Source organism: Microcebus murinus, chromosome 25 (genome assembly GCF_040939455.1).
Source record: "Microcebus murinus isolate Inina chromosome 25, M.murinus_Inina_mat1.0, whole genome shotgun sequence".
Taxonomy (NCBI): Eukaryota; Metazoa; Chordata; class Mammalia; order Primates; family Cheirogaleidae; genus Microcebus; species Microcebus murinus.
Window position 1 is genome coordinate 5,525,360 of NC_134128.1, and position 27,603 is coordinate 5,552,962.

The 27,603-nt window shown below is 36.8% G+C and overlaps 1 protein-coding gene across 2 annotated transcripts in view; it reads right to left on the bottom strand.

The window, feature by feature from the left end:
* The window catches only part of MYO3A (myosin IIIA), a 202,469-nt gene that overhangs the window by 121,945 nt on the left and 52,921 nt on the right, over positions 1 to 27,603 (bottom strand). The window contains exons 6-8 of one of the 2 annotated variants that reach the window (XM_020284090.2): positions 23,270 to 23,415; positions 20,649 to 20,714; positions 17,983 to 18,138 (exon numbers count right to left, since the gene is read on the bottom strand). In XM_020284090.2, the coding sequence (XP_020139679.2) occupies positions 17,983 to 18,138; positions 20,649 to 20,714; positions 23,270 to 23,415 (368 nt within the window). Of the gene's footprint in view, positions 1 to 17,982; positions 18,139 to 20,648; positions 20,715 to 23,259; positions 23,416 to 27,603 lie in introns of those variants that run through there. The other variant, XM_075997482.1, reaches the window with a different exon arrangement.

Genomic DNA, 27,603 nt, shown 5'->3' on the forward strand with positions numbered 1-27,603 from the left:
GTATTGTTTGGGTCTCCCATAGATATGTAAGCTCTGTGAAAACAGATTTTTGTTTTTTTCACTGACTGATATACCCCAGACTCCTAGGTCAGATTCTTGCAAACAGTGGGTGCTCAAAATAAATTTGTCAGGTAAAGGAGTGAATATTTTGCTTTTACTAAATATTCATCTACTGTGCTACCAAAGAAAATTTATTTTTATTTTTTTATTCTGGTTATGAACAATTGAAATGTTTGAAGAAAAAATACATAAATTTCAGGATAAGTTTACTGTCTTAATATTTTCCTTTTGCTTTCATTTTATAGAATTGGTTACCAGTCTTGTTACTTTATTAAATGTTTACTTTCTGTAAGACTTGGAGAAATCAAAGTCAGAATCCTTTTATAAGATTCTTGTTCTTGTGAAAAGTGCAGCTTTTAATCAGATTATATTTCTCATTTACTCTGTAATACTGGAGAGACATAGTTTTAGACTATAAATATTTTCTTTCTGTGTTGCCAAAGGTTACAAATGCCCTTAGGGCAGTTATCATAGCTTCACTTGTATTTCAGTTCTACACACTAAAAAAAGAAACAATGTTGTTGCCTGATGTTAAATTTTTATCCTTACTATTAATATTTAGTTGTACTATTGTAATGGAATAACTTTATTTGCTTTCACATTGGTTAAAAATACTCTTATAAATATCAAGCTCTATCACCTAAGGTGATTCAGGAGCCACTGGGGTAGAATAGCAATCCGTTGTTAAACACCAATCCAATCAATGGTTTTGTATTACTTTCTTTATCCACCTTAATTCCAGTAACAAAGACAACTGGGAGTACCAAAGAGGGTACAGGCTCTCACTGGTGTGCCTGGAAGATTAGTGTGTATTTATCTGCACTTTGACCCCTATGTTCACGTGTGTAGCTCTGAAGTGACAGTGGGGAAGGAAGCACAGCCCAGCCAGGTGAGTCGTCGCACCAGATCAACAATGGCACTAACTGGAGTGACAGGTGTCATAGTTACCCAGCCCCCAAGAACTTTTAATTGCCCTCTTCATTCCTGGAGCCTTTCCTCTTTCACACATACTTCTTTATAAAGATGTGCTTTTGTACAGATAAATACATACTTATAAAACTTGTAGCAGTGCTGGAAGGAAGGATGAGGTTAGAAAAGTGATATATGGAAATAGACAAAAAATCTGTTAACTATGTTACCTATGTCACTGAGACATATGAAATAAATGAAATCTATGTGATTTTATATACAATTTGTATGTTCCTATGTGATTCTCTGTAATGCTGTCATGGCCACATTTTAAATCAGTTCTTGGTTTTTCTTTTTTCTAGTGTTTCTTGCTCATTCATTACCATAACCAAGATTCCACACTCTAGGGCATGTTTCCTGTAAAGGGCCAGATAGAAAATACGTTCAACTTTGTAGTCCATACAACCTGTGTTACAACTGCTCAACCCTGTTATTGTGGTATGACAACAACCATAGATAATATATAAATGAATAAGCATAGCTGTGTTCTAATAAAACTTCATTTATAAAAATAGGTGGCAAGCCAGATTTGGCTGGGAGCCAGTTCACTGACCCTGTGAGGGACAAAACATCTGGAGAAACATATAGAGAAGAGGCTGGAGGGGAGGGATGGCAAACATTATCAATGATCTATGGTTCACAAGAAAGACAATACTTTTTAAAGAATATATGTATTAAAGATCAATGCATGCTTTGTAACTGGGAGAATGAAATTATTTTTAAAAATTATACCATGAAATGTCTAGTATTACATTAAAAACTTACAAGCTAGTAGCAGAATAGGTTGGCACTTTTCTATATGGTCACCCACTTACACGCCTCATTTAATGCATTTGATGTGTTGGTGGAAGAGGTATGGGAATTGAGTTATTTTCCCCACTTATACTTTTATCTAAGAAAAATATTAAATTCTGTCTCACCTCTAATTTTTAGTGGTTTCCAACATTTTAAGCTTTTCTGACCACCATTCTTGATGTTTTTGATACAGTTATAAAGAATATTAAATGATGTTTAAGGGCCTTGTTAAGATTTCCATTAATGCTCCAGTTATTTGCTTGTATATAAATATAAAAAATTTGGTACACTGGCTGCCTCTGGGGAGAGACATTGGCGGGAAGATGACTTTTTCACTGACTATCCTTTTGAACTATTTCAATATGCATGGATTTCCTACTCAAACGACAGAAGAAAAGATATATCACATTCTGGTATAAATTTTAATTTGCAACTAAGAAGCAACTTGCATGAAGAAGCAATACATGATCCTTTATTTATGACTTGGACAATAGGCACAATCTCACCTATTAAGAGGAATAATTTTATGAAGCCTATTAACAGATTTTAAGCAACATCTACCATATGAAAGTCCCTTTTGGGTGGTTCTGAGCTAGAGGAAAGTGTGTCTGTGTGCTCTTGAAAAGGAATCAGATTTCTGGAGGCTGAAGAAAAAAACTGCACACTGGAAAATTTTGTGTGTTTATGCTGTAAATGTGACTTCTCTGTGCTGTATATCATTCTAGATAGAGTGACCTGTTTTTTAGATGTTGAAGTAAATGTGACATCTGTGTTTGCAGGAATATTTGATGGTTATTCTCCATCTGCCAAGAATTCCTAACATCTTTCCAATCTTAGCTTAAAGATGAGTAAAAGAGGAGAGAAGAGATATAGTTTCTGTAAGTAGAATTTTGTTAGGAAGACGGAGCAGGACGGTTCCTTGAATATACAGAGCTGCATTACCAGCCCGACCTCAAGCATCTGTAGGACAAACACCATTACAGTAAAATAATCTGGCTAATGGCTGAGGAATTTGTGTAGTTCACCTTTTCCAGGAATCATTATATGTCATGATGGGTCACTGGAGTATGTGTGATTGTTTGTATTACATTATTTTTTCCCAAGTATAAAAAGACTACACATTCTTTGTAAAACAAAAAAACTGAAAAATGCCAAGAAATAGAAGAAGAAAAAAAACTCACTTATAACTCCATCACCCAGAGCTAACCACTATTAACATTTTATTTTTTTCCTTTTATTCTTTTTTTTATGTCTGCATATTGTTTAAAATTTTTGATTCATTAGAAATTTGGTATCATATTGACTGCATAGCTTTGCAGATCATATTTTTACTTAACATGTTGAGCCCTAGCCATGTCATTAAATAGTCTACAAAAATTTCATTTTAATGTCTATATGGTTTTCTCCTTAGAGTCCATGACTCATGTAAGCATCTTTCTATTGTTTGTTGTACACTCCCCTTTATTTACTATTATGAATAACTCCATAATAAATATATTTGTACAAATTTTTTTTTCTATTCCTTGAGACAAAGTTCTAGAAGGAGAAATGTTGGGTCAAAGATTATAAATTTCTATAATCTTTTTTTCTGATTATAAAGTATACATTGTTCACTATGGAAAACCTAGAAAATAGAGTAAAGAGACATTCTTCCTACACTCCTCTGTAGGAATGTTACAGAACTCCCAGCTAATGACCATAACTCATACTTCCTTGAGCAATTATAAACAAGTAGAAATAATTTCATTTCCACATCAGCTTACTCTCTCTGCCTCCTTTCTGGTTCCAATGGAGAAACTGTCCCTGCTTTGAGCAAAGGCTAATGCTTCTACTTTGCACTTGCTTCCTCTGGGATTCACTATGGTAGTGACACCCTCTCACAGGCATCACCTCCACTTCCTTCCATCAGTGTGCAGTGTTGCTCTCGTACCCCCACCTTTGAACATCTCTCCTGTGATCCTCGATCCTTCCCTGCTATTGCCCCATCTCTCATCCCTTTATAGCTGAGCTTCTTGGAAGAGTAGTTCATATTCCCCATCTCTTCTTCCTCACCTCCCCTCTCTTCTATCTCACCCCACTCTGCGGAGATGCCTCTTGTAAAGGGTATTAAAGAACTCTGTGTGGCCAAATTCACTATTTTCCTTGAATTATCAGCACTATTTGGTAGACTTGACTATTCTCTCCTTGAAATACTAGTTCACATGGGTTTACAGTAGACCACATTCCCTGCTCTTCCTTCCTCTGGGGCTGCATTCCCTCAATCTCTCATCCTGATTCTTGTGATAGTTCCTAAATGTTGCTCTTGCCCAAAGCTCTACCTGGTGTCCCCTTCATTTCTCTTTCTCAATGCACATGTTCAGTGACCTCATCCAATGCCATGACATTGAATACTTCTATAAGCAAAGGACTCAAAACACTATGTCCAACTTGGGCTTCTCCCCTGAAGTCCAGACTACAATATCCAACTACCTACCTGATAACCCTACTTTGATATTTAAATTGTCATGTCAAATTTAGCATTGTCCCCCATAGAATGCATGACCACTCTCGACCCTAGTACCCTATTTGAAAAACTACAGGAGAACTACACTATCCTCCATGGACAGGGAACAACACCCAGATCTTAGTCTGGGCTGGCCAGGTGAAGTAAGACTTCTAGTTAATATATATACACAAATACATATACAAACATGCATATATATCATACACATACATACATCTATCATATATATAATTTTTTGATGGGAACTCAATCTATAGTCAATCTATATAAATCCACCATGAAAAAATAATATTCAATTTCAGTTTCTATTCCTAAGACTAGAATTGTCATGGTTAGATATTTACTTATTTCTCTCTCTCTGTGTCGTTCAAGCAATACTCCCACCTCAGCCTCCCAAGTAACTAGGATTACAGATGCATGCCACCATGCCTGGCTAATTAAAAAAAATATTTTTGTAGAGATGGGGTCTCACTATGTTTCCCAGAATGGTCTCTAGTGACCCTTCTCCCTCAGCCTCCCAATGTGCTGGGATTACAGGCATAAATCATCACTTCCAGAAAGCCTCTTTCTCTTCTTTTGATAAAACATTGGGACTTTTGACTTCAGATTTTTTACTTAAAAAAAAACAACTCACCTTTAACTCACCCATATTTATATAAATGCATAATAGCTAACTTCAAAGTGAATCAGAATCTTTCAAAACCAAAAATTCTGTGAAATATAGCATTTTTTTTTTTTTTTGCAGAGATTGGAAAAATAAATGGGGAAGCAAACAAGATTAGGGCATCTGAATAGCCAGAGATAAAGCTTTATGTGCCTGGCAGTAGGGAATGAGGCGGGCATGTCATTTTGAATTCTATTCAAAGACTGGAATACTCTGCTTTAAACCTTGATTACTATCCTTAAAAAATATTTCTCTCCCTTTCCCTTTCAAACAAAGTGGCTAAAAGTTTTCTCTACTTTAAAGCATAAATTTTTCCAGTAAATTACTATACATAGATTTATTACTAAGGCCTTTGACATGATGATAAAAATCTATTTAGAGGATTAAAAATGTGAAAGCACAAGGGGAAAACATGCCATTCAACCATGCATCTTGCTTCACTGCAAAAAAAAAAAAGAAAAAAATTATCATCTATACTCAGTGTCCTGCCTCCTTGGGGCACTGCAGAATTCAATAGTAAATGTAATTCTATGCAAATATATCTTTTCTTAGGGCAACAATAGCAAAATGGATTCAGTCAAATTACTAAGCATTGCTAAATTGCAAGAAGAGAAACACAAAGGTAATGTTGCAATATTTATTGGCACTTTTATAAGGTAGGTGAAGGCTCCTAATAATTCCTTAGGTTGTTTACATGGAGTTCTTTTCTCTCCACAGTAAATTTTTTTTAAAAGAGCAAAAGACATATACTTAGAATTTTTTGGAAAATATTGTTCCTCTTAGTAAAATGTGTTTTATTTCTCTAAGTACAAAAATTTTTGGACTCATGTTATTTCATGAAATCAAATGCAATAGTTTTCAGAAACCTCTTTAAATAATTATAAAACTACAAGAAAATATTCAAATATTTTAAAAACAAGTAGAGAATTGAGTCAATTTAATGTAGCTAAAATGGGTAATGCTATCAGTAAAGTAATTAATGATTTCTGTCTAGATCATCATTGGAAACATTAACATTACAGGATTTTGGGAATCTGATTCAAACTTTCATAATTGTAAAGTCATCTTTATAGCTGATAAAATTTAAATTTCCCTATTAGTATTTAGCATACTTTAATACTAACTACTAATGAAAAACAATTTTCCACTGAATGATTCTGAAGATACCAAAGAAATAACTAATAAATTAGTGCACATGAATTTTAGAGAAGCATGACAGGATTTCATCCTTGTATAGATCTGCTGAATGCATTTTTAGGTGAATTCAATCTAATGTAAAGTACTTAGGAGGACCAAAGTTTTCAGGCTAAACTAGGACCCAGATCATAAACAATAAACCAGGGATAGCATTTTACTCTATCCAGTTTCTACTTGTGCTGAAATCATGAGTACATGGCTAATATTACAGATGGTAATCTCTTTTGGGTTGTAAAGCAAACGTATTCAAAATTTTCCAGGCCCCTGGTACACACATCCACATTGCCCAAATCCAGGGGCAACCATTTAGTGTTCTATTTATGTGCTCTGGGATAAGGGCATTGGCGTGGAATGTGAAATGAATGGCGTCTCCTGGAGTTGCACAACACGTGCCACTGGTGTTGAAAACACAAACTGATTTTCCTCTGCTCTCACACCACAATCAACACAATTTTTCTGACACCAAATGTGTGGAGGTTTTCACACCATCAAGCAAGCAATCGATTCTTCAGTGGACACCAGTTAGGCGTCCTCCAACCTAGTTCAATTCGGACACTGCCTACCTGGAGATCCTCTCAGACCCCACAGGTTAAAGGCTCAGTCCCACAAGACTGCTCCCCACTTCTGATGCCAATCGCAAGCCCCAGGCGACTTTACCTGTGCTTCTGACCAACCAGCTATAAATCAGGGTTCCCATGACCCCCTCCTGATTAATTTGCCAAAGTGGCTCACAGAACTCAGAAAAACACTTACATCTGCTGTTTTATCATAAAAGATATTACAAAGGATACGATGAAGAGATGGATAGGGCAAGGCATGTGGGAAGGGGCACGGGGCCTCCACGACCTCTGGGGAGTGTCACCCTCCCGGCACATGAATGAGTTCTGATTCACCTCCCTCTAAGCCTCCACGCATCCTCTGGGCCTATTCATGGAGGCATCATTGGACAGTCATGATTGAAGCATGGACAACCATGTAGAAATGTGATTAGACAAAAAAGGTCTGATCTAATACTAACGGGCTGAGTGGGGAAACCCAGCAAGGCCTGTCTGTTTGTGCAGACCCTTCCTCCTGGGTCGGGGCGGGACCCTTCAGAAATCAGGGTCTTATGACCTACAATCAGGCAAGGTAGGTCAGAGAATTTTGTTATGGCTAGCTCTAAGACAGAAAGGTAGGGGAAGATGATATTTTTAGTTTCTATGGCCTTTCTTGGGGAGAAAAAGCAGCAGGTGGAAAGTTCAGAGAGATGCTGTTTTCTGAGGCCTGTTCCTGAGGCCTAGAGTACCCCAACATTACAAAGAAAGACTTTCACCTTTATTGCTCAGAAGCTGTTCAAAGTTGTTTCAGGAATCAAGAACAAAAGGTCAACTACTTTAACAAAAGACATGCTTATTGTTCCAGTCACTTGGGAAATACAAGGGCTGTGGGAATTATGAGCCAGGAACCATGGATGAAAAGTAATATATATATCACACTATCACACCACCCCATACTACTTTTGGGTACAATTATAATAGATGCCATAATACTAATAATCAAATGTCATAGGCTGATTGCCATTACATGCTAATGTAGGACTTCTGTAGCCTAAAAAGTCTCCAAAAATATATCTCACAAGTACTCGTGGGCAGGTCTGCTTCAGGCAGACGCCACTGTTACTCAGCTCTTGCTTAGCAGGGTACTGGTCTCCTTCCCACTTTTCGGGGCAGATGGTGGCCGGCGCCTTGTTAGTCACTCTCAGAGTTCTTGCTACCTCTCAGCATATGGAGTCCTTCCCGGCCAGGGCAGGAGAGGCACCCTTAATGCAAGAAGTGTCAAAACCTTGTGGCCATCTATAACCTACCACCCCTATCCAATTTTATAAAGAAGCCAGGTAAGGGTTACTTCAGGTTAAGGATCACAGAGTAAAGTAATTGTTTCCTTCCCTTAAAATTCACTGAACAACAAAAAGAATGGAAAGTAAAGAGAAGCCTCTTTCTTTTGTGAAAACAGAAATGGCCATAGTCCCAAAGCACAGTCTATAAAATATAACCATTAAATACTATGAAATCTGTGTTAAAAAGAGAGGAAAGCTGAGAACCAACACCTACCTCCTTAGACCATACTCGGTATCTTATTTTACTGAAAGAAGGTGGCCTATGCAATGAGCTTGTTTGCAGTTCCCAGTTCCAGGGACATGCGTAGGCCATGGGGGAAGTGGGACAGGGTCCTGATGGCACTCATGTCAACATGCAGGAAACCAAGGGGAGGGGCCTGAAGATGAGATGGTGACAGTGACGTACCACCTACTCTTCCAGCAGAGGGGTGGCCAGTGGCCAGGGCAGGGCCGCAAGGGGAGGAGGACAGTGTCAGTGTCAGTTGCTGGGTCATGATAGACTGTTGCTGTGGGGTTTTTCTGGGAGCCGCAGGGTCACTGTAAATGGTGCTGCCTGGGCTGGTACAGTTCAGAGGCCATTATTCTGATCTCTTCAAGTTCAAAGCTGAGGGGCAATGTGCCAGGGCTAAGGAAGTACAGGGTGTTCAAGTATCACCCTTATCTGAAAACGTTTCTAACCATCCTTCCACCATTCCCACATTTTCTTTTTTTGCTAGAACATGGTTGTTTTCAGTCCTACTTGAGAAGAAATTCATCATCATACATGTTTTTAACCAAAAAAAAAAAAAAAAAAAAGAGGAGGAGGAGTTAGGAACATAAACAAAAGACAGATGAAGAACATACACCACTATGGGAGGGAATCAAGGAACAAGTTCAGACAAAAAGTTCTTAATCCCTCCAAGACATTTCCAACATGATCTCTCACTTAAATAGCAAACATATCCATGAGAAAGTACAAAGTTTTAATAAAGAAATTACAAGCCAATAGAAAGAGATGAAAACTGAGCTGGCTGAATTCAGAAAAGAAATGAATAAACATATTAAATAATAAATCATGACAGAAAAACAAGAAGACATAGAATAAGCACAACTAAATTTGCAGACAGAGTAAGTATCTGCTTAAACACACAAAATGAAAGAGACGAGAACGAAGATTCAGTTGGTTTCTCATGAGCTGGTGGGACCACCCCCGTGCACTGCAGTAGACTGACATGGGCGAGACCCAGCTGGACAAAGTTCCAGAAAACCTCATGGGTATCCTAACAGGGCAGCCAGCCACCAACACGGGGGAGTCGAGTTGCCTTGCTTCTCTCAACAGCAACACACACAGCCAAAGAGATGGTGGGACGGTGATATTTCGAGGAAAAGAAATGTTCACCTGGGTATCTCTGACCGAACTGAACTGAGCTTCAAGCTCCAGCATTCAGGGTTTGAGGCTCTCTGGAAATAAACATGAGATGACACAATTTAGCTACCTAAGAGAACAGTTTAAAAAGTCAGAAAAGGAGAGGGTATGGTAAAAAAAAGATTGTGGTTGAGCACTAGAGCCATTTAAATATAGAAAAAAGATTATAAAATCCTAGAATTTATGGTTATAGACTGACTACAAATGTAACCTTGACAAAGTAAAAGGAAAGTGTAATAATACCAGGAGGTGATGATAAAGGAGGTAAGAGGTTGTGTAACTGTGTTAACTTCATCCTTCAGAGCAAGGAGATAACAGATATTGTCTAGAATGGAATCAAAATAAATGTTACCTTTAAACTTTAACAAAATCCAAGAACTTTTGAGGTGAAGGAAGATGAGCATTTCTCTGAACTTCAACAACTTCATTTTCACTTGTTTCTTTTTATCCTATTAAATTTGAGTAAAATACTGACTTAAAATGATATTTATATAGCTTGCAAAATGTAACCATAGAGGGAAGTTGGGTAGAGAAGTTGGGTAGGTACATGAGGTTCCTCTATGATTTCTTACAGATGCGTGTAAATTTATAATAGTTTCTGCCCCAATCCAGCAAGAGGACTATAAAAAAATAACCATTAAAAAAGTGTTCTTTAGAAAAAAAATTTTAAATCTTTCAAAAAAACAAAAAAACCTTCCATGTTAATTGCTTCTCCAATTTTTCTCATAGTAAAGTAACAAATAGCTAAATTAATTGTATCTATTGACTATATAAAGCCAAATCAAGGCTTTTTCCCCCCAATCTCAACTCATATATATTTATTGAGCACTTATTACATACGAAGTGCTGGACTTCAGCACTGGAGATACAAAGATGATTAAGATTCATGAAATATAGGTACATGCAATTATCTATAAAATGATGATCATTGCTAACACTGTGCAGGTGTTTCATGCTTTTTAAGTGTTATTCCATTTACACTCACACCTTTACTGGACAGACATTACTGGGGTCCTCTCTTCATAAGCAAGGCAAATCTGAGTCTATGAGAGGTTCAGTAACTTGCAAGGAGTCACAAAACTAGTACAGGCAAGGCTAGTACCTGGCAGGATAGAGACTTAATCTCAAGTCTGTCTGACTGAAGTATGGACAAAGTGCTATATGACCATAGAGGAAGATAAATGTATAGTGTCTGTCTCAATCCACGATTACTATGGTAGCAAAGATTGTATCACAACTGGTACTGGGTTGAGTGGGGAAGTTAGAAATTTAGTCTTGCCTTGGACTAAAAACAGATAGTAGGAGACAGTAATAAATCAAGATAATCCCTAGATTTCTGGTTGGCATAATGAGATAAGTGGTGATGTCATTAACAATAAAGGGAACAAAGAATGAATTTTGGGTGGAATAGCCTAAGTTCAATTTTGGCTACGTTGAGTTGGAAATGTGTTTCAAACAGTCATGTGGAGATGGGGATTGAAAACATGGTTATTAGAAGAACAGCAGGGATAGCATTTTTAAAATCCCACATGTTAAGGAAAAGGAGTAAATGTTCCAAAGGGTGAATAATTCTCACCACGACATAGTCACAGCCATTAGAGCAAAATTATCTCGCCTAGAAGTGGGAAGTAAAATGGAGTCATGCATTGTGTCACGCAAAGAACCCTATTATTCCTTCCTATTGATTTTTCTGCTTCCTCCGTTGATCGTTCCGTTTTGTAAAATCAAAATCCTACTTGAACGAATTTACATTGCATTAAGTCCCACATCTAATAAAGAACGGACAGCTTGAGCCAGGCACTTTTAACACTGAATGGCTGATCAATTTTTTAGTTTGTCTTTCAGTTGCTAATCCTTTGAGAGATGTCTCAAAGGTGCCTTAAATTCTGGCCTGAAAACCACATTCTATATGCTGGGACAAGAGGACTGATTGCAACAGCACCACAATTATAGCCTGTGCTTTTGGTCTAAGAAACAACAGTGCTTGAATTACTAAATCCTTTCTGCTCCTAGGAGATTATATGCAAAATATAATAATTTATAAATATCAGAGTTAATCACCACCAGCATATTGAAGGTATCCAGTCAAATCTTAAAGTTATTTCTACCTGGACATACTTTCTTAGGAAAAATGGAAAAAAAAAGTCATTTCACTTTGCATATAAAATACAAAAGAAATTTACAACAATAATATGTTAATAATATAGCAGCCACAAAAAAAGTTTCAATTTGGAATCAATTATCATTTAAGCAGATGCTGGGCTAGATTTTTTCCTTTATTTACAAGAAATGCAAATCACAGCTTTTAAGTCAATATTTTTAGGCACATGTTCAAGATATGTAAAAGAAAGAATTTCAGGAACCTGTTTAAATGCTCCATATAATGGGTAACCACCCATTGCTTCAGCAGCTCAAAAATACCCTTCCGATGTGGGGAGAAATTCCATAATGGTTGGGAGGTAGGACTCTGCCTCTCACATAGAAACTGGAAGTGAGATGGGACCCAGGGTCTCTCATCACCTGCTTTCACCTAGAGCATGGGCGTGTCACCTATGCTTGCGGAATCCGATGGTCCATCATGGAACAGAGGTTCAGGGGAGTGGCGCAAAGTTCAAAGTCAGTTTACAAATATTTGGAGGTAGTTGTGGCATTCAAGAAACCAGTGTTGCTGCAGGAAATAGTTGGGCAGGTGAGTGAGTGTCAGTGGCAGCCTTGTAGCAGACAATTCTTAAGAAAAGTATTTGAAGCCCCTGCTTCCTTCTTCATTCATGCCTAAGCCTGGCTCTCCACCTTCCCCTGGTGTTCTCCAGCCAGTATTGCTCACTAAGTTGCTTTTCTTTTTAAGTTGGCTTGTATTGTTTTTCTTCAAGAATGCTGAACAGTACATTTCAATAACAAATGACTTTTATCTATTCCCATTAAATCAGATAATTGGATATTTTAAAATACTGAATTTGACAGTAAAATTTTCCTTTAAAATATTTTATGATTCAAGTTTCTCCTGGTCCAGTCTGTACTCTAACATTGTCAATTTTAACTCCTGTGAAAAATGCCTTCCCATTTTTTAAGGAGTGTAACTGAATGGAATGAACTCCTCTTGGCCAAGGAGACCCCAGAGAAACCTTAAAACTGAGCTCCTGGCCATTATAGGATGGGAGGTCAGACACACCTTGTTATACCCCTCCCTTGCTAACACTGTCAGGCATTATTCCCTAAGGGCTAAACAGAAACCAAACTCCTGATCCACTCCTCCCTCTCAGGGATTTCAGCCCTGCAAGTGACTAGCATTCTTTCCTGATAAGAGACCACCAACCGCTGAGTTGTTGTAACCAGTCTGCATAGTACACACAGAGGGAGTTTTTCCTGTGCTCTGCCTCACCTTTGACATTAGAAGGCTGCTATTTCCTAAACATGGACCCCATAAAGGGGCATAAAGCTTGATTGCACATGTGCACGTTTCTCCTTTCATAAATATTCATGACTCCTCTAATAGCTTGCTAAATGTGTATATTTGGCCACTCCACTCGGCATAAATTCCTGTTCCCATCCTCCCTCCCTTGAAGCATGTGTTTCTGGCTTCTGGCCAGAGGCGCTGCTTCCCAGCCTGTTGGGATGGCCACCCACTACAGGCTGCCACCCTTTATGAGAACTAGAGCTCTGCTTTCCAAATTTATGAAGCTCGTCATTTTCTTAAGTTAGCAGAAGCAGTGGTTATATACACATAAGTCTTCATTCCTCAGAATAGGTGAATAAGTTATAAGAGCAATGGGTTATATTCAGGCCTTGATTTCTAATACAAAGTTCTTGTATCCATTCTGCAATATCTCCCAGAGACATCCTTCCCTCACAACCCCCAAATAAGGAATTTCAAAGTACTCAGTTTGCATTCAATTTATATTAGGATAGTTTTCTTTAAAGCTGAATATTTAATTTTTTAAAAATTATCCTGGCCGGGCGCTGTGGCTCACGCCTGTAATCCTAGCTCTTGGGAGGCCGAGGCGGGCGGATTGCTCAAGGTCAGGAGTTCAAAACCAGCCTGAGCAAGAGTGAGACCCCGTCTCTACTATAAATACAAAGAAATTAATTGGCCAACTGATATATATATAAAAAATTAGCCGGGCATGGTGGCGCATGCCTGTAGTCCCAGCTACCCGGGAGGCTGAGGCAGAAGGATCACTCGAGCCCAGGAGTTTGAGGTTGCTGTGAGCTAGGCTGACGCCACGGCACTCACTCTAGCCTGGGCAACAAAGTGAGACTCTGTCTCAAAAAAAAAAAAAAAAAAAAAAAAAAAAAAAAAAAAAAAAAAAAAAAAAAAAAAAAAAAATTATCCTGCCAAGAACATACCTCAAAACAATTCCAAAGGATAACATCATATACACAAAAAAAATGACAGCTTTGAGTCAGCTATGCTGATTTTTTGGATCAATTTTACCAATCTCAGGAACTGTGACAAATCAAACCATTTTTCATGATCTTCAAGAAGACTACTTTTGCTCAGTGTGTTGCCAGTGGCATACGTAAGCCTCTTTTCTTTTGTCTAAATACATCTCACACTTTGGAACTAGTATATGAATGTCAAAAACAGGAAAATCTTTCATTCTCCTTTGACTATGAACTAAGATCTGTGGTCAAATGGTATGGAGTGTAATAGCATAATGATTCACATTCCACTCCCACACCCTCCAAATATACACTGTAAAAAATAAAATATTTTTAAAAAGTGTTTAAAAAAATTTAAAAGACAAATACATTCTCTAAATCAAGACACATTAGATAAATTTCGGGTGAGAGGGCAGAAACTACAGGCTAACTCAAAGCCCAGTACCAGAAATAGGCAGAAGAGTCCTGGAGGGTAAAGGAACAAAATACCCAACTCATAATGAAGGCCCTGCCCTGGGCTTGGTAGAAAGAAAGGAATGTGTGTGGGGGGTCCCTTGTCTAGAAGAGAAGATTGAAAAAAAAATCTGAACCTTCTTCTTTTATATGGAGCCAGTTGCTCAAGATTGCAGGACAGAACAGAGACACGAGGTCTACTTCCCACTGGCTGGGTGACTAGATCTGCAATATCCTTTAAATCATGATAGGCAAAAAGGCTTTGGACTAGGGAATTTGGAAGCCAGATTACAGCAGAGGCAAAGCCTCCAACATACAAGAGAACGCAGAAAGAAAGGAAAGGCAAAACAAAAGACTTCCCACTCACGATGGAAGAGCAAACTAAAATTCTAAACCCATAGACAGAAACCATATATTAATCAAATAAATTCAATAATCAGGACAATTCACCCATGTTGAAATGCAAAACTGAGAGTGACGGTTTAAAAGTATGTTTAAGGTCAAAGAAAAAAGAAATTAGCCAGATATGAATAGCCAGATACAACTAGTCAGATAATAAAAGGTCAGATATGAATAAGCAATAAAATGGTTGAAAAAACAATGAGAAATTTTAGAAATATAGATGTTGACATGGACATCAGCATAAAAAAGTCACTATATAGGATAACTTCTAGATTAGACCCAGTTCTAAGAGAGAATTAGTGAATTGGAAAACAATTCTGAAAATTTAATTTGGAATGTAGCAGGGATTGATAAATGTGCAACAAATGTGAAAGAGAAATTATAAGACATGTAAGGTAAATTCGGAAGTTCCAACATTTATCTCTCAGAAATAAAAAATAAAAAGAATGAATGTTTAAAAGAATTATAACTGAAAAATTTTCATAATTGAGTAAGGCCTGAGTTTCTATAGCCGGGCATGGTGGCGCATGCCTGTAGTCCCAGCTACTGGGGAAGCTGAGGCAGGAGGATCGCTTGAGCCCAGGAGTTTGAGGTTGCTGTGAGCTAGGCTGACGCTACGGCACTCATTCTAGCCTGGGCAACAAAGCAAGACTCTGTCTCAAAAAAAACCAAAAAAACCCCAAAAGAATTATAACTGAAAAATTTCCATAATTGAGTAAAGTCTGAGTTCCTAGACAGAAAGCATATTCTGAATTCTTAACAGAATAAACAAGAATATAGATTGTGACCCGGCATCAGAAGTATTGAGACTAACATGGTGTCTAATATATAGTGGTTTTCAACAATTATTTTTAAAACTGAAACTTAAAGAGTACCAGGTTAGAATCTAAATAGTGTGTCATTCCATCATTCTTATGATGTTTGAATGTTGGGAGACAATTCTCCATGGGTCTCTCACATTTCTGCATGTCTTGTATTAGCTTTTGTTCCAGACTGTATTTTTAATGATGCTTGTATAGCAAATAGCCTTGTAAGTTAAAAATATTGTCTCCCTCCAGGATAGACGGAAGTTTTATTTGGTGTCCAGGATGGTGAAGATAATTTCTCGTCCAAGGCAAAATTTAAGCACGTATGCTAGCAGCCTTTTTGAAAGATTGGAGTTTCCCAAGATCAGGGTTCCCAGCTATGAGCAAGCACACTGTGCATACAGTATCCACGTAGGCCAAGTCACATCTCCCGTAGGGCTCCAGGCAAAGATAGCCATTGGGAACATAAAACTCATGCTGCCAGCTCAGCTGTGAGCAATAAAGTCTTTTGTCTCTGATCCACGAGTCTTCTGTCTTCTGCCAGTATTCATGAAACGGTGGCAGGCCAACTTGGTAGCTTGCAAGTAGGATAAAATCTCAGGCCCTTCATAGTTCTTGCCATTGAACACTCTACACAATATCGGTACACCTCAATTCCTGTTTATTTTGTTTGTTTGGTTGTTTTGGGAAGAATGGGGTTGTGGCAGACTATGGAGCTGCATTCACACAAAGATCAAAAAGATGGGCGAGGATGAACTCATGACCTCCTCCATGCTATAAACTGCACACCTGCGTCCTTCTTTTTGTCACTTAATTCCACTCACAACTTTAAATTTTCCTCATTAAAGGTATATTAGTTCTGTCTCTGTAGCAAGGCTGTAAACTCACTTAGGCAAGGATTTTTTTTTTTTATCTCCTGAGATCATTTACAATCATTAGGCTACTTACTCCTGTGAATGAAGCTTGGGCTTTGGGACCAGGATTTGAATCCCTGCTAAGTCATTCATTACCTGTGCATCCTTGTACAAGTTCATTAACCTCTGTAACCTTCAGTACTTCTCAGCTATGAAAATGCTGCAGCAAAATATTTTCCTCAGAGTTGTTGTAAAGTCACATGATATTATCTGAAGTCCAAACACTGTGTTGGGTACATAGTGGCATTAAACAAATAGCAATTATGTAAACTTGCAACAGGAATTCAAATAAGTCATGTTCTATTTTCTATCCATTTCTCCCAACTCCCTAAATAGTAATATGCTCCTGAGATGAAACTAATAGGATTCTCAAGAATAAATTTAAATTACAAAAGACTATATTTAGACTTAGCATCATCTACAGGAATTCATCTTAAGGAAAGGATAAGAGATTTGTGTACATCTCTGTTCATTACAGTGTTGCTCGTTAGATTAAAACCATTTGTAACAACTGCAATGTCTAATAATAGAGAATTATTTAAATCAATGATTGAATAGTCAGACATTAAAAAATTTATGGTAGAAGGATATTTAAAGACATGGATATTTACTATTTAGTGAAAGAAGAAAGACTTCAGAACACATGTATTATTCCAAGTTTGTTTAAAAACGTATTAATATATCTAATTATAGAAAGGTTATAAATTAAAATGTTATAGTTGATTAATTTTATTTTGTGAACCTCTCTGTATCTTCTAAATTTCCTAAAATAAACATATGTAATTAAAAACCCAAATAGGGGCCGGGCACGGTGGCTCACGCCTGTAATCCTAGCTCTCTGGGAGGCCGAGGCGGGCGGATTGCTCAAGGTCAGGAGTTCAAAACCAGCCTGAGCAAGAGTGAAACCTCGTCTCTACTATAAATAGAAAGAAACTAATTGGCCAACTGATATATATATAAAAAAATTAGCCAGGCATGGTGGCGCATGCCTGTAGTCCCAGCTACTCGGGAGGCTGAGACAGAAGGATCGCTTGAGCCCAGGAGTCTGAGGTTGCTGTGAGCTAGGCTGACGCCACGGCACTCACTCTAGCCTGGGTAACAAAGTGAGACTCTGTCTCAAAAAAAAAAAACCCAAATAGGAAGCATGATTAGAGATATTAAAAATGATTCAAAATACAATTTAACCAAGGAAAATGATACCAACAATAATAGCATCAAAAAGTCTTTCAAGTTTTATGTTCCTTTTGAAATCCAAAATCTAAGATATCTTACTTTATAGAAAAGCAGAAAATACACGCCAATACCAATGATCTACTAAAGTCTACATTCTTCATTCTGATGAAGTTGTTTAAAAAAATGTCACCAATAATTTTACCAATATTGGGATGCAACTCAACATGTGACACTCCCTTTTCATGTGAGTACCCCGTTACCTCCAAATCACAACCAGGGAACTTAAATGAGTTTGGTTTCCACCTTAACAACTATTACACTGTAAAATTGTTCAGAGTCTTTAGATAATTTTCGGAGATTTGAAGTCAAGATATTGTTTGCTTACCTGGCCTTTTCTGTGCCTCCCGTGCACTGATGAATGTCAATGAATTCCATTAATTGTTTTTGTAACATCACATCTTTGCCCTCAATTTGAGTAATGAATTTATGCTGTAAAAGATCTGACACTGTTGGACGCTTTTCATAATCTTTGGTCAAGCACCTGCACTGGCAAAAAAGAACATGCAATTATTAGATAAGTGAGTTTTGAAACTACTGTTCATATTCCTAAAGAATGACTCTCACAAGAGAGCAATGCTCCACATAAATGCTCAGCCCAAGCACATCTCAAAAAATATTAAACTGCAATACGATGAGATGAATGTTGTGAAAGTGCACACATCTGTGAGTGATTGTGCTGTAGTGATACCAACTTTCAACTAAATGCCCCTTCCCTTGTCCCCAGCAAGCACTATCACATGGCGATAATTAAACTGTCTTCACTGCAGTCCCCTGTACAAGTCAGTAGCTAAAGATAAATGACAATAAAGTCATTACAGCTTTAATGCTTATCTAAAATTAAAACAAACTTTTCAGTTTCCCTTAAGGAATGCTGCTAAAGGTCTCCCAATTGATCAATTTCTTTCTGTGTGATAAAACGGCTAACCCATTTGAGAAGGCTAATCCTCTGAGGATGTTTAAATCCCATGTTAGTAGGTATTTTCTGAAGACATATAGTGGATGTACTAATGCGTATCACACCTCTCAATAGATTTGACTACACCATATTCACAACTATGGATGAGGCTGGTGGCAGCACCTAGAACAACATCATAGGAGTATTTGAACAAACATAAGATGTTTAATCAGCTGTGATGGCTATCTTCAAATATTTGGAAGAGGAATTTGACTAGTTTTCATTGGTCACAAGGAGGGGAAAATCCTAGGATTGACTGGTGGAATCAAGAGAGAAACAGCTTTCAGGTCAGTGGAAAAAACTTGTCATAAGTGAGGCTTGTCAAGGCAGAATGGGCTGTGCTGGGAAATACAGTTATATTTGGTAGTGACGTTTAAGCACCAATTGGATGGCTGCTCAGTGCACATGTGTGAGAAGGATTTAAGCTCTGGGTGCAAGTTTGGGCTATACAACAATCCAAGACCCTTCCAACCCTCAGATTTAGAGGATCGAAGATTATGAGAAAACTGGGCTGTCATTTGGGGATATTAAAACAAGAAAAACAGCAGCAGAAGAAGAAACCCATGCCTTGGCTTGAGCAGTGCCATTTCTAATCAGTATTGCTGATCCTCGTGGGAGGATAATTTGGCAATTTATCTCATTGGGCTTAGCCAAAAAATACTTCCCAGGGATGCTAAAATATACTAAGGAATAAAGATGACAGTGTCTTAAAATAAGAATGAGTGTTCTTAGATTTCATTTAGTTTAACAGAATGCATCAATTTCTGATATCTGTAGTACTTGTATCTATGTATTCAGAAGAGTCACATGTGATATTATCTTATTCAAGTAAAACGTTATCAAATAGCTAATGTGTACTACTGTAATGTCACCTGCTAGGCTGGCGTCACAGAGACAAGCAGGACATATTCAGTTAGAGAGAAAGACATCAAACAGGTAAGCTAAATAAGATTGGTGATGTTACTAGAGGAAGAGGAACAAAATACAATAGCACACAGGACAGAATACTAACTGCTTGGTGAAAATAGGAAATGTTTCTCACAGGGGAAATTGTGACAAATCTGTCAATGACACCGAGTTCCACTGATCTGCAGCCCAGGGGTAGACACTGTGAATCATGAGGGGTCCCTTCAAAGTTACCAGTGATTCTCATAAGAGGTTGGAGAATGTGATTACAGTTTATTAAATATGATGTAGTACATTGCACAAGCTTAGTAATGCCTGGTCAAGAGAAAACTAAAAAGATTTATCAATCCTTCTCAGGTTTTCACAAATTCTTAAATCTAAGCCTTTAGATCTAAGCCTTGTCTTTGGATGAATAAGGAGATACTCTTGGTAGGGAAACCAGTGCTAGTGTGTATGAATACGGCTGGTTCCTCCACTTCTTTGGCCTTTCTGCATTTTCTGAGTAGAGTTTGGCACACCAAATCTGAATGACCTCTCTCTCCCATTTATAACCAGGGGTAATCCCCTATCTTATATTTGTTTAAGGTGAAGGCAAAATAAAAATTGTGACAAAAGATTTATGGGACAGATTTGTAGAAACTGCTGACTCCCAGCTTCTAGTCAATTAACTGGAGGCGCTAGACTTGTGCTAAATATTTGTCAAAATAAAAATAATTACTGAATTTCAAAGGCATAAACATTTTATAGATATAATTATCTGCGTCACTGACTGCAATGAAAATTCTCTGATTGTGATGAGAATCAGTGATGCAGATAAATGAAGAGTTCAACAACTAGCTAAATAGACCCTGGGTGAACAGGTGGGAGAAGCTGAGAGATGGCTGCAAAATCAGGTGAAGAGGAGAAAGTGTCCATGCATGACAACGTGTCTGCAAAAGCATAACTCTCAGCAAGTGAATAAACAGGAGCCTAAGACCATCATTTGAGTAATAATGAATTCACTGAACATTTAAAAGACATTACAGCTTCTTCTTTTGAATAAAATAATGGAAAAGAAGAAATAGGAGAAGATTCAGTTATATCACGATAGTATCTCCTTGGTTTTTCTTAAAAACTCTATTGTTACTCACTTGCTAATGAAGTCATTGAATTCTGCTGACCACAGCTCAGGCTGCCGTAGTTTGGGGGGTGGATTCCTAGAAAAAATCAGAATCAATGCTGGACTGTGTACATTGGCCAGACAGTTCAAAATGAGAGGCAGCGCCAGGTAGACTAATGCGCTGTTGCAATCACAGCGCCTGCCAGTCATCATCAAGGATTGCCATCACTTTCTAATTTCAAGCCAGGTAATTAGTTATTAATCATTCTTGGTATAAAATGACAGGTTCCTTGTTTCTCTGAAAGCATCTAACATATGACTCCATTTTTCCAATTGTTATTTTTTTTATTTTAAAGAATCTTCTTGTTTTTACCTGAGAGCCCTAGGAGAAAACATTGATTGCAGAATGGGAACAATGAATACTGGGGGAAGATTTCTCCCTGTGAGTCCCGCGGAAGTCTCTGAGGACTATCCAGGGACGACAGAGGTGACCTGTTGGGAACAGGGAGGACACTACAGCCAGAGGGGCACGGGAGAATGCCTCAGTGAGGTGTTCTTTTGTTACTGGATATGTGGCAGGAAACAGGTATTATGAAGTGCAACAAGAGCAAGGAACTGAAAAATATTATCAGCCATAAAGCTCTGAATGCCACTTAAAAATTTTGTTATTAATTCCTTTCAGTTTAAGCTGAACAAATCTTTTCTCTTTTGGCACATTCGTTGAATACAAAGGAACATCACTTGAAAATGAGGCTGATCTAACTCTGTAATCAAGCAACATTGATCAACCATGATAGTCGAATTTGCTGAAGTGCTGCTTTATGTTAATTCTAACAGCTCTTTGTTTTCATTAGCGGAATGGAAATACTTTGTCTTCAGTTCTGCATTACTCCTTAAATAGCTTATAATGAAATTAATGTACAGTTTGTACAGGCTCATTAAAGAAAAGTGCAGCTACTCATCTACCCCAGATCACGCCTAAGCACATTTCACAATCCTTAGGACTACTTGAAGATTGCTGATTTGCACATTTAATGAAGTCATTCTTTTCTCCAAAAATCTTGTTTTGTTTCTTGTCCTCCTGAAAACACCCTTTTATGAGATTTACTGGCTTGCTTTAAGTATAACAAAGTTTTGATGATTTCAGAACACTCAGAGCTGGGTAGCTTTTCAGATCTCCTTTCTGTACCTATTTCTATGGTCAGTATTCTCAGAATCTCATTTTAGAGATACACCAGTGGTAGAAATAATTATAAATAACTAAAATGATGCAGTGTGCAGATGGACTCTCCATATTGCATATTACCCAGTTACGATACATATCAAAGGTATCATCCTTCCTTCACGTGCCATCATCTCCAAGAGCAATAACATCAGGCTAATAAATATGGCGGTTTAAGCCACAATTAAAATAGTTCAGAAAGCACAGCACCTCGTCTTACATACTGAATGACAATAACAGTTTAAAAACACCGATAGTTTCTGTTTTCCTTAAATTTAATGAGACATCTTGGAGTTGGTATAGAGAAGATTTTCCTTTCTTTTCTGTAACCCTGTTTACCCACTTACCAAATAAGCAGTATGTAAAGGATGATATATATCTAAGGTATTACATTTTGGAACATGTAGGATAGAACATTCAAAGGTAACATTAAAAGCAAATTCAAATGCTTTGGTCTTATAATAATTTAATTACATGCCAAATATTCCAAATGAATCCATCTGGAAATGAATACACTATATTGGCACTATTAAAATAGTGCCACTATTTCTTTAGGACTAGCACATTCTCTCTAGGGCTTTGTATGTATGATTCTCCTTTATAAGTATTGGAACCATAGAATTTGTCTAATGGAGAGCATGGTAACAAACTGTAACATACCACCCTACCACTATACCCTGAATCCCCGTCACCCCAGGCTCTGTGTGTGCATTTTGTTAGAATTAAGGTACCAGGCAAAACCCTTAAGAATGTCTTCAAAAATAACATAATTAATAGGCAGTCTTTTCTGAACTATCTAGAAACACATATAAAATAGTGTTTAAAGAAATTAGTAATAGGATAGGCAGAGGGAAATCTGTTGACATACACACTGAAAGGGTGCTATCTACATAGATAGAAAAGTGCTTTCATGGTGTCAAAGAGGTTATTCTTTTAAATTTATTTTGTATTGACATATTCAAAATATTAACTTGTTTAAAATTATTGCTTTATCAATAAATCTTATTTATAGTTTTCCTAGCAATAGTATTATTTTCAAGTTCCAAACAAAGAGAAGTTTTAGCAAGTAGGAAAAAATTACCATATTGGTGGGTGAAGCAGAGCAAAGCACTGTTGCACTGACCAGGGACTAGGGTGCCTCACTGACCCACCAGGGAAAGGATACAGAGTGGGGGGAACTGTTATTCTCTGAGTTCAAATTCTAGCAAAAGAGGAAAAAAACACAATGATTCTCAAGAGAAAGCTCTTTTACTTAGCCCAGGGAAATGCAACTACTGAACAAAGATAGCATCTTGGAAGAAGCAGTATAATATTCCAGGCCACTTTGCTCCCAGCTTGTTGGAATGTATCTGAATATTTCCACAATGAGCACCATGCACTCTCAGTGGCTGCAGGAAGAACTGGGCTACAGACACTGGTCCTATTCTGACCTTGGAATTTTGAAGAGCGCTCTCATGGGATGCAGGTCAGCTAGCGGAGGGTCTCCATCACCCAGCTCAATGGCTGTGATACCCAGAGACCAAGTGTCACACCTGGCATCGTAAGTGGTATCCAACTGCTGTTCACATGCAATCACCTAGTAGAAAACAACAACAACAAAGAAGCAAAGTTTTTGACTTTAATAAACATGTAGCAAAATATTTAGAACAAAGTGTTTAAAGTGATGAAGTTTGATAGCTACAGGTAAAGATAAAGGCAGTAATTTAGGAGGAGAATAAAGATGAAATTATTAGAACTAGTACTACTTTTATTCTGAGAACAGAGAATATCTTAGCAGGTTTACAAATGAAAGAAGCCTGTGACAAGGAATATTTTTTAAAATTTACAACAAAAAGAGGAAAGGAAAAATGTCCCAAATGCAAAGGGACAGGATCAAATGCATAGCTAAAGACTGCGCAGCGGTAGTCACATAATAAACATTTGATGACGGAACGAGCACGTTCACCTGGCAAAGATAATTCTTTGAAGAATTTTAAAGTAGAGGAAGTAAAGAAATATAAACTTGAGGGCAGTCTAGTTAGATGGCCTTGATCTTTACTGGTAACTAGAAGACAAGGATACCCAAGGGAGGAATGAGACAAGTTTGGAGGAATGCAAAAGTTTTTAAGCCATTAAAGAAAGAAAAGTTAATTGAATAAATATAAACATAGATGAAGACTTACCAACAGCTTATGTGGGGCTACCCTAAGTTATAAAACTACAACCAAGTTTCAAAACATGTCACTAATCAAAGGATGTAACTGAGAAACAAGAAAAAAAAGAGGATTTGTTTTTGCAACATTATAACATAGTATTACACAGAAAAATTATTGTATAATTACTTCACAATTTATTTGTAAGTGTGTGAGTACAAATACAGATGGGCTGTAAATGATAACTGTTAATATCAGTAACCACAAAAAGGAAATTCAACTCCGTATCTTAAAAAAACATTTTTTACATTTAAAAAATTTTACATTTTTACATGATTTTTAGATGATAGTAGATTAGAGTTCTATCATTTAACTACAGTACTGTAAAATGATATGTAAAGTGAAAGAAATCTAAGGCCCTGTCTGGAGCAATATATTATCTTCCTGACTGCACTTAACATCAAGCTTAACACATTTAAAAAAAATCCCTGTGTTGGCGAACTGGAGATTAGGTGATAACATTTACACACATCATGCAGAAAGGGTAACTCCTTCATAAATAAATCTTTATGCCAGCCTGATACTAATGGAAATGACAGAAAATGGTTTAAATGTAAGCATATCAGTATGATCAAAAAAATAAAATGAGGGCAATGATAAACACAACAAGCAGGACAACAGTTACCCTAGAGAGGAAGCAAAAAGGTGGACAGAGGAACAGACGGAGGCAAATGTGTGCTACTATCATGTTCTAGTTCTAGCTTGGGTGGCAAGTTCATGTGCAAATAAACAAGAAGGCCATGAACCAATGTATTTCTGAGCACCTGAAGGCTAATAATAAATACATAAATAAATTATATATGTGTATATGTGTATATACATATATGTATATAGATTGAGAGAAACAGAGAGAGAACACAATTTCCCAACTTAGGCTCAATATGACTCTTACACACTGCTTCTCAACCTTTCCTACCAAAGTATTTTTAATATCACACAAGAGTGAAACTTTGAAATCCAAGAGCATAGACTGAAGTTCTGAGAAAAAGCATGAGTCTTAAGTTTTACATTAAAAATTCGTGTGGCAAATATTCATAGCAACATTATTCATAATGGCCCCAAAGTGGGAAAAAGACAAATGTTCATCAACCCATGGAGTGGGTAAACATAATGAGGTATATACATACAGTGGAATATTATATAGCCATAAAAAGGAATGGAGTATTGATATATGCTTCAACATGGATGAACCTTGAAAACATTACACTAAGTAAAAGATTACAGACAGAAGGGCCACATATTATATGATTCCATTTCTATGCAATGTCCAGAAAAGGCCAATCCATAGAGATGGAAAATAGATTAATGGCTGCCTAGGGTAGGGTAGTGTGGGAGGAGATGGGGAATGAATGTAAATGAGTACAGGGTTTCTTTTAAGGAGAACAAAAATCTAAGTCTAGATTGTGAAAATGATTGTACAACCCTGTGCATATTCACTAAACATCAGAATATTGTACATGCTAAATGAGTGAATTATATGGTATGTAAATTATATCTCTATAAATTTGTTAAAATTTTAAAAATGCATTCATATGAATTTTCCATTCTGTTGTATATTTCTTTCCCTTAGCATAAAAATATTTTTTGCCCCACCACATTTTTTTTTTTTTGCTAGTAAAATTGTTGCTTCGGGGTAATGTGTTATTTTATGGTTTTACATGTGATCCCAGAACATCTCCCCATAGGCTCAACTGAATTTATGACCCAGTTTGCCTGAGACATTCTTGTTTTATGCCTGCTGTCCTAGAATCATTATAAATATCACCACCTTTCACTCTCCAAGGTATTCTGACTTGTCCATAAGTTGTACAATCACCTACCACGGTCACTAATTTCCTTGTCCCCTTTGTCCAGGCAAACATGTGCTCCAGTTTGGAAAGTATGGCTTTATGTAATTGACAAATACTACGTTTGATAAGGAATTTCACTTACAAATGCCAAATTGAGAGTTTCACTTTAGACCTATCATTTGATTCAGCAAGCCCACTACTGGGTATTTACTCAAAGGGAAAGAAGTCATTTTATCAAAAAGACACCTGCACTTGAATGTTTCTTGCAGCAAAATTCACAATTCCACAAAGATGTGGAATCAACCCAAGTGCCCATCAATTCATGAGTAGATTAACAAGATGTGGTATATGTATACTACGGAATACCACTCAACCACAAAGAAGGCTGAATTAAGGCCTTTTGCAACAATTTGGATGGAACTGAGACCTTTATCCGAGTGAAGTATCTAAGAATGCAAAAACAAACACCACATGTACTCGCTATTAACCTGGAACTAAGAGATGAGCACACATGTGCACAGAGGAAGTAAAACTCAGTGGAAATCAAGTAGGAGGGAGGAGAGAGAAGGGGATGGGCTAAAGCCTACCTAATGGGTACAATGAACACTATTTGGGAGACAGGCACACTTATAACCCTGACCCAAGCATAACAAAATCAACACATGTAACCAAAAACATTTTTACCCCCATAATATTTTGAAATAAAAAAAATTTTTCACTTTTCTACTGATAATTGATTTGAACAATCTCCCCACCAAGGCCCTTAAAAACACTGAAATACTTCTATGCCATTATTATATTTATATTTTTTACCTTATTGCTTTCTAATTCTTAGAAATTTGTCATTAATAACATAGAGTGGTATATATGAGATATCTTTATTAGCCAGAAAACTCGTTAATCAAAATATGTTCTTCTTCAAATTTGGAAAGTATTTATTACAGAGAGATGAATATAATATGCACAAAATCTCAAACATATATTTATATGACAGCTTGAAAAACTGCAGTGAATCTTTTTTCTTTTCTATAATATTCATTAGTTTGCTAAGCAGGAAAGAACTTTCAAGCCTTATGTGTAGAGGTTTATTAATAATAATGACATCAGAAAAATGACTGTCTAGCAATTTCATATTAAGGGAGTGTTTGTACTAAATGGCATATGAATATATAATAATAGCTTTGTTACTATAAATTAACATACAAAAACCATAAAGCTAGGGTATTATTTATAGAGTAATATAATTATTATATGTAATATTACTTATTATATTTATTACTAATGTATGCAAACAAAATGCAATATTTGGTATTATAACTACATTTCTATTAACTTCTTTGTAAATTTTTTGCAAGTTTTAAAAACAGAACAAACTAAAAACACTGTTATTTGTGATTCTCTTGTTCAATTTAGTTTTTGCTTATATGACTTTCTACTTTTATTTCAAGATGTACTCCCTGTTAAAAAGTTTTTTAATCCATTAATTTTTTTTAAAAGTTTCTTAAAATAATTTATTCTCTCTCCATATTTTATATTAAGTTTACATTTTAACTTTTTTTTGCAAGTAATAATTGAATTAGTATTCAAATAAAAACAGTATACCAGGATTTAATCCTCAAACAAATTCAATTATAAGATTTTACAATATTAATATAGCTTTTGAATTACTTCTCCTCCCTTCACTCCCTAGAAAATTGTAGATAAATAGCAGAGCTTTTCCCAACCATTGCTGAGAGTCTTCAAAAATAAATGTTCATTAAAGTGATAAACATAATTAAAAAG